This window comes from Carassius auratus, chromosome 31, assembly GCF_003368295.1.
Source record: "Carassius auratus strain Wakin chromosome 31, ASM336829v1, whole genome shotgun sequence".
In the NCBI taxonomy this organism is placed as follows: domain Eukaryota; kingdom Metazoa; phylum Chordata; class Actinopteri; order Cypriniformes; family Cyprinidae; genus Carassius; species Carassius auratus.
The window spans coordinates 6,888,716-6,900,266 of NC_039273.1; the positions used below are offsets into that span (position 1 = coordinate 6,888,716).

The following is an 11,551-nucleotide window of genomic DNA, read 5'->3' on the forward strand; positions in this document are numbered from 1 at the left end:
GCTCTGTTTTCAGTGGCAGGCCTACAGAATATACATCCTGTTAAGGTGAGAAGAGAGACAGGAAGCACCATGAGCTCATCTGTTTGACGCTCTGTCTCATAAATCATGCAGATTAATTAATTCAGCAAAAGATCTGGACCTAATGAGGCACCACTCTCCGCTGTGTGCCAAAGTTCTCTTCTTGAGGTCAGCTTTCGGTATGAACAACCCTAATGAGAATCTGTTTATGACTCGGTCCCATAGACCATACATAGTAAGGTAATAACTGATCTCACCTGTTCATTTTTTATGCTTTCTTGATGTGGAGAGAATGACAAAGAGGGTGAAGAACATGGCTGATGCTGCTGTCAGGCCAATTGTAACTGATTTAGATCCCAAATGCCATTAGAGGCAACAAGGCTGATCGATGACGTTAACTGTGTATGATAAAGAATAGATGGATGATTGCTGGAAGATCATTTTCACCAGATTCTACAGTCAAGAAGCCTTTTTATAATTCTTGTATGCAAAGATGTCTTGAAGTATTTTGTCACTAGGCTGATGTTAATCTTTTGTCTTATGAATGTGTACAGATGCCATGTGGTGTGTGTGTGTGTCTCACTTGATAGATCTTGAGCTTTAAGGCAGATGTCGTCAAAATCCATTTTATATAAATGTTTGAACACTTAAAGCTGCGGTAGGTAACTTTTGAGGCTCTAGCGGTTAATAAACAGAACTGCTTGCGTCTTGCGGAAGAACATCGTAGCCGGAACTACTTCTCTCTGTTTATGTCTATGAAGAATCACAAAGGTACAGGGTTACTCCGCGGTACCCCGAAGCAATCTGAAATAGTCCGAATATAAACACTTATTATAGGTGCACCCTAGTGATTCAGAACAAGCCAAAAACACGGTTTGGAAAATGGATTCATGGTGTACTTGCTTATAATATACATTTTTCTACATTTTGAACACAAGCAAAGTTACGGACCTTAGCTCTGATTGGTCGTTTTTTACCGGGAGCAATGGATTTCTGCAAATGGCAATAGGATCACTGGGAGGAGCCAGAGAAGCTTGATTTTTTTTTCACAGATTATCTGTCTCATATTCTACTGTCAGGACATAATGACAGGTTTAACAAATATGTAAAAAAATATATTTTTACAAAAGTTACCTACTGCAGCTTTAACTCAATAGGTCAACGTGTAACGGCATTAAGGAAGGAGTGCATATTTGAATTTTTAACATTATTAAATAATGTTAAAAACATGCTATTACATTTTTTAAAGATCTTTTACCTTTCTGAGTGTTTAACATAGCTTCACCTATTTATGCACTAGTACTGTCCATTGCTTTGTGAAAATAGTTTTAATTTGCACAGAAATTTTCAAACTTGTCTCACCATTTGCTGTCTTCTCTGTTCTGTTCACATTGTTTTCATAGGCTGTAATGGCCAGTGACTTTGCCCTGCCACGATTTCGATACCTGCAGAAGCTACTCTTGGTTCACGGCCATTGGTGTTACTCCCGTCTCGCCAACATGATCCTCTACTTCTTCTACAAAAACGCTGTGAGACCCTGAAGTTGGCTCATTTCCTAAATATACTAACCATTAATATATAGGTTGAAGATGAACTACTGTAAAGGGACTTAAAAAAAACAATATGGCAGGAATAATACATTTAAATGTAGTTCGTATTGCTAAAAATAAACTCTTAAATAGATCTTTATTATGGAGTTTTTGTCTTTCTCACCTCTCACCGTAGATGTTTGTTGCCCTCGTCTTCTGGTATCAGTTCTACTGTGGGTTCTCCGGGTCAGCCATGGTTGATCAGTGGTACCTGATCTTCTTCAACATGATGTTCTCCGCATTCCCTCAGCTCATCACCGGCACCCTGGACAAAGACGTGTCAGCAGAAACTCTGCAGGAGTTGCCGCAGCTCTACATGAATGGGCAAAACTCAGAGGTACATGCTGTTTGGGCAGAAAACACAATTACACCATCTTTGAACTGCATATATTGAATTATAATTGGGACCGAAATGACTATTGAAAGTGTAATGTAAATAAAAACCCATGAACAGCATTTTGCCACATGTATTCACACTTGAGTTTCCTGTGGTTTGCACCGTCAGCAGTTCCTCTATAAGCAGATGAAGTATATTACCCGTGCAGCGGTTGCCACAGTTATTGCTTTGATTGTTTTTTGCTGACCCGTTTCAAAATGGGTCTTTTATTCTCTGCTGAGTTTCATAAAGGGGAAACAACACGGGCAGGAGCTAATATTTTATAAAAGCAACTAATCATCTTGAAAGTGCTGAAATTTTCCAGCCGGGGATAATTAAACTGCAGCGGTTGCCTCTGCTTTGCTAACCATATGCCTCTGCAGAGGTCTTCCTTTACTTTGATTTATTCACAAACCATGTATTTTTTGTTCTTCGACTTAATTAGTGGAACATCTAATGAAATTATAATAAAACATGTTAGTCTGGAATCATGGATTTGTTTGTTTGAATTTCTTATAACAGGAATATAAACCCTACATGTTCTGGATGAACATGATTGATGCCTTCTACCAAAGCCTCATCTGTTTCTTCATCCCTTACTTTGTAAGTTTGATTTGAATATTTTGAGCATTCACTGAAATGTCAGTATTTACAGTTCAAATACACAGCAAAAATTTAAGTAAAAAACAATTCTTTTAAGCAAGACTTCATAGGACATTTAGACTTATGTCTTCTCAATAAGTGTATTTTGTCTGTTGTGCTGACAATTTAGCTTGTTAATAATGCTTTTTATTAAATTTCTTGTTTCAAGGATTTTCTGATATTTAACTGCAAAATTATTTATTTATTTTTTGCAGTGTGCATGAGAAGTGAAAATACTTAAGTAGGGTCTGTAAGAAACCAAAGGTCTTGTTTAAATGTCATATATTTGCAGGCTTACGTTGACTCTGATGTGGATTTGTTTACATGGGGAACTCCCATCACCACCTTGGCACTCTTCACCATTTTGCTACACTTGGGCATCGAAACGAAAACCTGGGTGAGTCTTGTTTTATAATATGCGAAAATGTAATATAGGATGGTGTGATGCAGTGGTTTAAACACGGTCAAAATCACTCTTCATTGGATCTGCTGTAGTACTTTTGCAGTGTAAAGACAGTTGTGCACTTGTTAAGATTGGTGAGGGTCTCTGGTTAAACCTGCTTATTCTGTTTCTTATCTTAAACATTATTTGCAAAAATGCTGTTAAGAGTAGTGAAGTCATTTCACAGTTGTGATACCTTGTTTTATTCTATTTTATTTTATTGACTTAAAAGTGTTTTTATTTTATTTAGCAGCACTGATACTGATTTTGGACTGCTATGGTATTTTATAATTTTCTTTAACGTCTTTGTAGCTAACCCATTTTCTTCCAATTTCATTGTTGCTTAAACTTCCGCTAAAACAATCTGTTAGCATGTCACAAACAATATGTACGAGTAGAGACATCTTGTGTACAATTCATCTGACAAAGTTAAGGATTTGGAAATGATGAAGTGCTTCAGCTGAAATCAAAAACCCATCTCACACACATTTACGAGGAGGTAGAGAAAGCAAGCCTTTCCTTTCTTTCTCAAAGTATGAAATGAGGCCGAACACTGTGGCGAGGAAACCGGGATGATGCTGACACGGCCAGGGACATTTATGCAGGGAGCCTCCTTGATTGGTTTGAACTGGAAGATACTGCACCATCAGGAGCCATACATCAGCCTGACAGCGCATGCAGGCAGCCTCAGTCCAGCCCACTGTGCTCATCTCTCTCGCTAACCATGCTGGCGTATGCATAGCCGTCACACACAGGGTAGCTGAAGCTGATAGTTGTCTTTGCCAACACATGTCCTGTGGTGTATTGTGAACTGCATTTATGCATGTGTGCAGCCCATATCTGATTCTCCTCTATTTTCCTCTCTTTTCGTGAGTAGCTGTTTTAGATTTATGAGCGTGAATTGGATTAGAGCTTTTTCCATTACACCGGCGCTGTAAATTTTCAGCTGACACGTTACGGTGCGTGAAAAATGTCCTCTGCAGCCTCACTGTGTTTCCAGACATGATGATGGCTTCTGGTGTGAAAGAGGCTGTTCTTCACAGTAAATGGTTCAAGTAGAGAGTAAACGTTTCCAATAGTTGGGCTGGCAGCTTCATCGTTCCACGTGCTGCTCAGGAAAATGAACACACGTACTGGAGAGAGAGTGGAGCGTCTTTCAGGTCATTTGAGGTGGAGGCCAAGTACATGCCGGAAGGTTGCCACCCTCTGCGCATTCAAAGTGAACCTGACTTTTTGTGCTCAACCTATTTTAGTTCCATAATATCTAATTCAGCCAATTTAGTAACTCTTTGTTAACTCTGCCTTGCTGGTTTTTAATTCTTTCACAGACATGGATGAACTGGGTGTCGATTGGCTTCAGTATAGCTCTCTTCTTTACTGTGGCGCTGTGCTACAATGCTTCCTGCCCAACCTGTTTCTCTCCATCCAACACTTATTGGACCATGCAGAGGCTGCTGGGAGATCCTATATTTTACCTGCTGTGTGTTGTCACACCTATTGCTGCTCTTCTTCCCAGGTATATCTAACTTACACCCAGTTGGAAGTATTTGATCTAATTCAAATTGATTTGCATGTCAATTTCCATATTTCCATTTCAAATTTTAAATAAGGGTTTATTGTTTTTTCTAAGTTTTTTTTTTGCAATTTTATTTTAGGATCCAATTATGGTTTTGCATAACTATCATATCATATTATATTATAACAGGGTTTCCTAAACAGGTCTTCATTAGGGCACTGCAGGGATTTAATAATTAAAGGTACAGGTTGTATGACCTGCCACTAGAGGGCGCACTATCAAAACAATAAAAATCGCGTGGCTTGATGACACTGAGGAGGAGCATGGAATGATGGGATTTGTTGTCTTCTACCCAACTGCTGACGGCCATCAATCAGACGGAAAGATAAATCATGGATTTAATGCTAGTTCAATGATTTGCGCGAGTAGATTACATAAAAAGTCAATGCAAAGACGCGATCAGACTATGGATCAGACGCGCACTACTGCGGGTCTAGAGACACGATGCCTTGCGTTTGGCGTGTATGCCCCATAATACTAATGTTGTTGATCGTTATAATCGCATACGTTTTCTGTAAAGATACGAATCAAAACAACTCACCTGTCGAGTAAAACACAAGTGAGATTGGCATCTCTTTCTAGTTGAAGTTTTTCGCAAAGCTACTTCCGCATTTGTCCACGACACTGTTGCGATGTGGTTTTTACGTCAGTAAAGGCGGTAACAAAGGGTAACTAACGTCATTGACAGGCAACTGCACTGCCCCTTGTCACTGTTTAGAATGGGGATTTTCTCATAATTTACAAGTAGTTGAAAACATTAGAGATATTGTTAGTAATCAGCTGGACAAAATATATAACACTAGCCTAGTGGTTTTTTGGATATTTTACTGAAAATCTTACAAATTGTACCTTTAATAAGCTAATAATTAATTAAATTACAAAAATAAACTAAATAGATATTGAAAAAATCTAAAGGATCATAATTAAAAAATAAAGATATATGATTAAAATATTCACTTAAAATCTGAATTTTAAAACATACATGTAGTGTAGGTTTATTAATAATAAATACTTCATTTATTTATGCTCATTAATATTATATAAAAATATATGTAATATTTAATTAATTTTAATTCAGAATTGAATATTAAATGTAATGTTAATAAATCAACTCATCATACTAATTTTGAAATGTTAATATAATTATATTAATTATAACATTAATATAGCTATGTACAAACACATCACAAAAATCTGTGTTAAATTCATGATGTTCAGACTGGTGTCTAATGCCAATGTAATCTAATGCCAGAGTTTTTAGTTTTTGCTGACTCTGTTGTTTTCATTTCTCAGATACTTTTATAGAGCTTGTCAGGGAACTCTATTTCCAAGCCCGGTCCACGTGGGAAGACAACTGGACAAACTGCCAGTGGACATGCGCAGGATCTTCCTGAGTCAGAGCCAGATGAAGCTGGGCTCCATCGGGTCACTGTTTGCCCCCCGTACCCCATTATTCCCTCTCTGCAGGCCTTTCCAGAAAGACTACAGGCCCAGAGTAAAACAAACCCACACGAGTGGCACCAAACAGAAAGAGAAAGCTATAGCCAACCCCATCCCATCAAAGAGCATGGAGATGCGGGACACACCTTTAAGCTCGAAAAACTCTGACAACCATATCACACTCAACTTCAGAATGCAGGAAGAAGTTCAGTCCTCCAGACAGGGCTCAGACAGCCCCCTATCTGTGAACTTACACTGCATGAAGGAACCTTTGAGTCCCATTACAGGCACTCTGCCGTACACCAAAGACACTCCTAGCTCCAGGACTATTTTGGATAGCACAGATTTAGAAGCCCCGCTGAGTCCAACAGACTCAGGTCAGGTTGAGTTGCTCACCTCCACTCCATTACTTCCTCAGACCGAGACTATGCAGCCCATGTCACCTCACGAAAGTTGTTTCTTGGGACAAAAGAGGGATGATGAGGACCATTCTAACCAAAAGTCCCTACTGAAACAGGCCGGGGATGTGGATCACACCCAGTCTACTAGCTGCCTACAGAAACATTCACTCAAAACAACATTTCTATGATGCTTTCTCCCTGATTCAAATTTGCACGTTAGCTTTAAGAAATATTATATATTCATGATTATTTTATGAAGATATAGGTTGGTACTACACGTATATGTATTATATATTTTTTAGATGTATGAAGTTTAGAATATTTTTGTTTTGGTTTGGTTTGTTTTTTTGTTTTGTATTTTAGAAAGAGTGGCCAGCATATGCAAACTGGATGGTCTTATGATTTACTTTGACTTTAAAAAAATTTTTTTAATCCATCTCAAAAGTGGAGGAGGTTTGTTTCTCGAAGGCAGCAGCAGTCCAGAGACATTCCTTTATCTGTTTATTTGAACCTGGATGTTCTGGTGCACTTTGAAGAACCTTCCTCTCCTACATTTAGACACTGCAGATAGCACTACATTTGTATTTCCCCATCCCAGTACTAAAAAAAAAATCATGGTACCCTTCAATGTCAGTAGGTACAAAAATTTCAGTAACACTTTACGAAAAGTTTACAAGAGAAGTCCTGATCTAATACTTTGATTTGAATAAAGGCATGAACTAATCAAGAACTAATAGTGTGTGACAGGAGTCGTAACAGCCTTAACATCATGTTAGTAGATATTTGGTGTACTTGTAGTTAATATATTAACACTAAATCAAATAATTTCTATTACAAAGAATGTGGAGTGGCAAACCCTACTCTGACTTTAATTAAACATGCATGAATAACCTTTGCTTCACATTCACATCTGATTTTTTTGTCGAGAACATTATTGGATAATCATTAAAATGATTAATCCCATTTAAAATCTAATTAGGTTTTATTTGATTTGATACTTTAAATAATTTTTCATACAGCCAATCTAATGCATTAACTATCGATCTTATTCAAACATGTTGTTAAAGTGTGCATTATTCACAGGACTTCCTCTGATTCCAGTCATGCTAGCGCTTAATTAGTTCTTGATTAGCCTGTGAGCTCATTCACCATTAGTTCAACTATTTGTTCAATTATTAAAACATGATTTATGTATCTTATTTGTAAAGTGCTAGGGAAATTCCTTAAATGTGCCTTTTAAGTGTTGTTCGATCCCCTGGTGCCTTTAATCAGTGCTATGCAAGAGATGCACTAACTGTTGATTTTTAAGTTTTTGCTGTTCGAAGGCTTATGCATAACTCTTGCATTCCATTATTGAAGCTCTTAGATATCATCCCAACTTTAAGATGTCTCACACAAACATCATTATGGATTTAATAGTCAAACATTATCGTGAGAAATAGGGCTTTCTTGCTTTTCATGCATATACAGCTGGTGCGGGTTCCAGCTCAAGTATATGCTTGTCTCTTTCTTCATTTTCTGCTGCTGCCTTTGTTTCTACACGCATTCCTGCAGGATAGGATTTCACTATTCATTCAGTCATTGTGCAGAGGGCTTTAGGAAATAGAGGCCGATGCATGAAGCTACTTGGTGTTTGTTTGGACGTGGTCTTAGAAGATTTGATTCAGTACATGTGCAAACAGAAAAATGTGCTGATAATGCCACTTTACTCCATTTTCTTTAGGAGTTTTTATGGCCTGATCTGTTGTGATATAAGCTTCTTCTGTTACTTGCTATGATTGTATTTTTCTGCTGTTTATTCTATAAATGATCATTGACCAAAGATGCAAGAAGCACATGACCGCTGGAGCGTTTGTACTGTAACCGCTAACTCGAGCTGATCGTTTTATCAATAGTCACTTTTCTTTTTCACTTTTTAGCAATTCTATCGGCGCAGGGCAGCTACTCTTTTATTAAAGGGGTATTTCAGGCATAATGTTTGTTTTTTTTCCATTTTATTTTCATCGTACACTCACCCATGTCATTCCAAACTTTCTTCTGTTGAATGCAAATAAGATATTTTGCAATATGCAATGAAAGTCAACGAGGTTCAATACAGTTTGCACTTTCACTGCATGGACAATGGTGAGAACACAATGACAGAAATGTAGTTTATGCCTGAACTCTCTCTTTAAGCATCTTTTCGCCCTCACCGCTCAGACTAGTCCATGACCTTGTGACTTCTCATTGTTTTAAAGCTGGAATATGTGTAATGAACGGTTCAGACGAGCACATGGGAGGTTATCCGTTCATTCCGCAAGAGAATATTGCACGCTTCCGCAAGTGTCAGGGGTGTGCCGTATTAAAGAGTCCCCTGGAGAGATGCTAAAATTTATTTATTTTTTTTATGAGATGATTTGTCATGCTGTGCTCACATAACCTCAAGGCCTCACCAATCTGTTCATTCGGGATCTCATTTGGGCAGTCGCCATCAAAACCGCTGATTTATGAACAGACTACCTGGAGGATTATGAGATCTATTGTGTTCATTACACAACGAATGGTGTGAACAGAATGTGCTCAGTCCAAAAAAAAAAACCCAGGGGTGTTACATTAGAAATCTTCTCTATTGTAGTTCCTTGGCACTCATTAACACAAAAACTGGGTTTCTATAGAGGGCGACGAGTGAGAGACTGACCGTCTCAGTATGTGTCTGGATACTACAGTAAAACCTTGAAGAAGATCATTTGAAGCTCACTAGTAGCTACTTTGTCCCGTCAGTTGTTCTTCTGCACAGCTCAGGTTCAGCGCTTGCCGCTTTGACCAATATTCTGTCATGTTTATAGCATCCGAAATGATTTAGTTTTATTTTCATAGTTTGATAATGCCGACGTTTGTATGTGCTGAAGTGCTTTTAGTTAAGCAAGAAAACGGTTTTATACGATGTGGAATATATATTATGTGCCTTAACACTGGAGAAGACATGTGTAGACCGCAGTACGTACAGTGAATTTTATTTACGTGCAGTATATGTAAAGTTATTTGGAGTTATATTAATAAATGAGGTTTAATAAAAATCTGTTTGGTTTTTAACAAATTGAAGAGATTATGCTGTATTTTTTTTTTTTTTCCATACTATATTTTTGTTGTTGTTATTTTTTAGATTGGAATGTGCCAGTACTTGGTCTGTCAAGTTCTTGGCCGAGCATCACATGCTGTAATAGGATCCATTCACAGCTGCTTTCCAGAGCCTTTTCTTAACTTCAGGCCAGATCACCAGCAGGAATGCTGTCCTTCAGAGTTTGTTATAGCACACATGTAAGCTTTGGGTGGACTTCTTGGTACTCAGCATGACTTCTGTCACCGTCACTGCCATGACTCTCGAGTTTCTGGCTCTTGTACTGTAATTGGTGTTTGTTATAGTCACACAAAGGTTGGGTTTGTCTCGCTGTAGACTCACTACATTGCCAGCCCTTTATGAAAACACCTGTTTCAAGTAGTTCTCTGACATTTTGGAGGGGTTTCTTAAATTGTTCACTCGTTCTATATTTGTTTCTTGACAATACACAACTGTTTTATGTCATAAAACTGAAATAAATGGTGAGAAAATGTTTCTTGTGTGCTCTATTCTCTCGTTTCATTTTCTTTCAAGTGTTTTGGAGCCTATATATGTGAGGAAAACAGTGTTATTTAGTATTATTGAGATACTTATTATAGTTTTGATGAATATTTTAATTTTCATTATTATTTTACTCAAGGTTATTGTTTATTTTTAATAGATTTTTAGTATATTTATTTTTTGGGAGTCATTTTTTCCTGGTAACTAGGTTAAACAATAAATGAATTTATTTTATTTCAGTTAACGTTTATTTCAAGTGACAAAATATATAATTTTTAGTATTTAATTTTAGTTAACTATAATATCCCTGGGAATAATCCCAATTTGTCAATAATTAATCATGGAGACGTTTTCTGTATGTTGGAGCTGCCAAATCCTGTTCACACACTACCGGTCACTACCTTAATATTTTTTTTTTTTAAACCTATGATAGCATTTTTGATCAATAAAAAGTTTAAAAGTAGAGCACTTATTTAAAATGCAAATCTTTTGTAACAATATACACTACACTACAGTTCAAAAGTTTAGGGTCAGTTAATTTTTGTAAAAAAGTATTGCAGCTTCCCCAAAAAATATTTGGCAGATGTTGCCAACATTGATAAATCTAATAATGAATAATATATAATGTATATTATATTATATATAATATATAATTATAATAATGATTTCTGTAGGATCATGTGACACTTTATACTGCAAAAATGGCTGATGGATATTCAGCTTTGCATCACAGAAATAAATTATTTTTTAAATAATTAAAATAGAAACCATTATTATATATTGTAATAGCAATTTGCAAGACCACTGTTTTTTTTGTTCTATATTTTTAAAAATAAATGCAGCCTTGATGATCATAAGAGACTTATTAAAAAAAAAAACGTATAAGTCTTACTGATCACATACTTTTGACGCTTGACAGTGTTGGTTCCGATTGTCTGCATAAAAAAAGAGCAGACAGTCTGCAAAATAAGCCATAGGGGTTTGGAACAAGAGTGAGTAAATTATGATTTATAATTTTTTGGTGAGTTAGGCCTATTCCTTTCATCTCTGACTTTCCCCAATATACCTCAGAGACTCTTCCTTATTCTCAAGTCTCCAGGATAGCCCTGGTGTTCCAGCACACTGCTGCCTCACAACAGGATCTGCAGGATGACTATTGCACATGACAGCTGAGTGGGAACACCTCAGGGAACAGCTGGAGACAGATACACACAACAGCAGCGGCTGGAAGCATCCGTCAGCTCAGGAAGTACTTGGTCACCCAAAGGCATGATGGCATTTTGTAATTTGTTAATGCCTTTAAACTGGTGTAGACAATGGCTGAGTTATGACAGTTGATGTTCACCCAGCTTATCAGGGCTCGATGGACAACACCCAGCAGGGCCGTGCACAGACCTTTTGAGGGGCATGTGCTGAAACTGAAAAAGGGCACCCCCCCCTTTTTTATATCAAGATTATTTAGTAAGCCT

The 11,551-nt window shown here is 37.3% G+C and overlaps 1 protein-coding gene across 1 annotated transcript in view; it reads left to right on the plus strand.

The window, feature by feature from the left end:
* Nucleotides 1-10,074, plus strand: part of LOC113050341 (probable phospholipid-transporting ATPase VA) — a 47,308-nt gene extending 37,234 nt beyond the window's left edge. The window contains exons 16-21 of the mRNA XM_026213207.1: nt 1,422-1,547; nt 1,744-1,944; nt 2,506-2,586; nt 2,918-3,022; nt 4,396-4,583; nt 5,937-10,074. Of these exons, the coding sequence (XP_026068992.1) occupies nt 1,422-1,547; nt 1,744-1,944; nt 2,506-2,586; nt 2,918-3,022; nt 4,396-4,583; nt 5,937-6,672 (1,437 nt within the window). The 3' untranslated portion in view covers nt 6,673-10,074. The remainder of the gene's footprint in view (nt 1-1,421; nt 1,548-1,743; nt 1,945-2,505; nt 2,587-2,917; nt 3,023-4,395; nt 4,584-5,936) is intronic.
* Nucleotides 10,075-11,551: the final 1,477 nt, after the last annotated feature.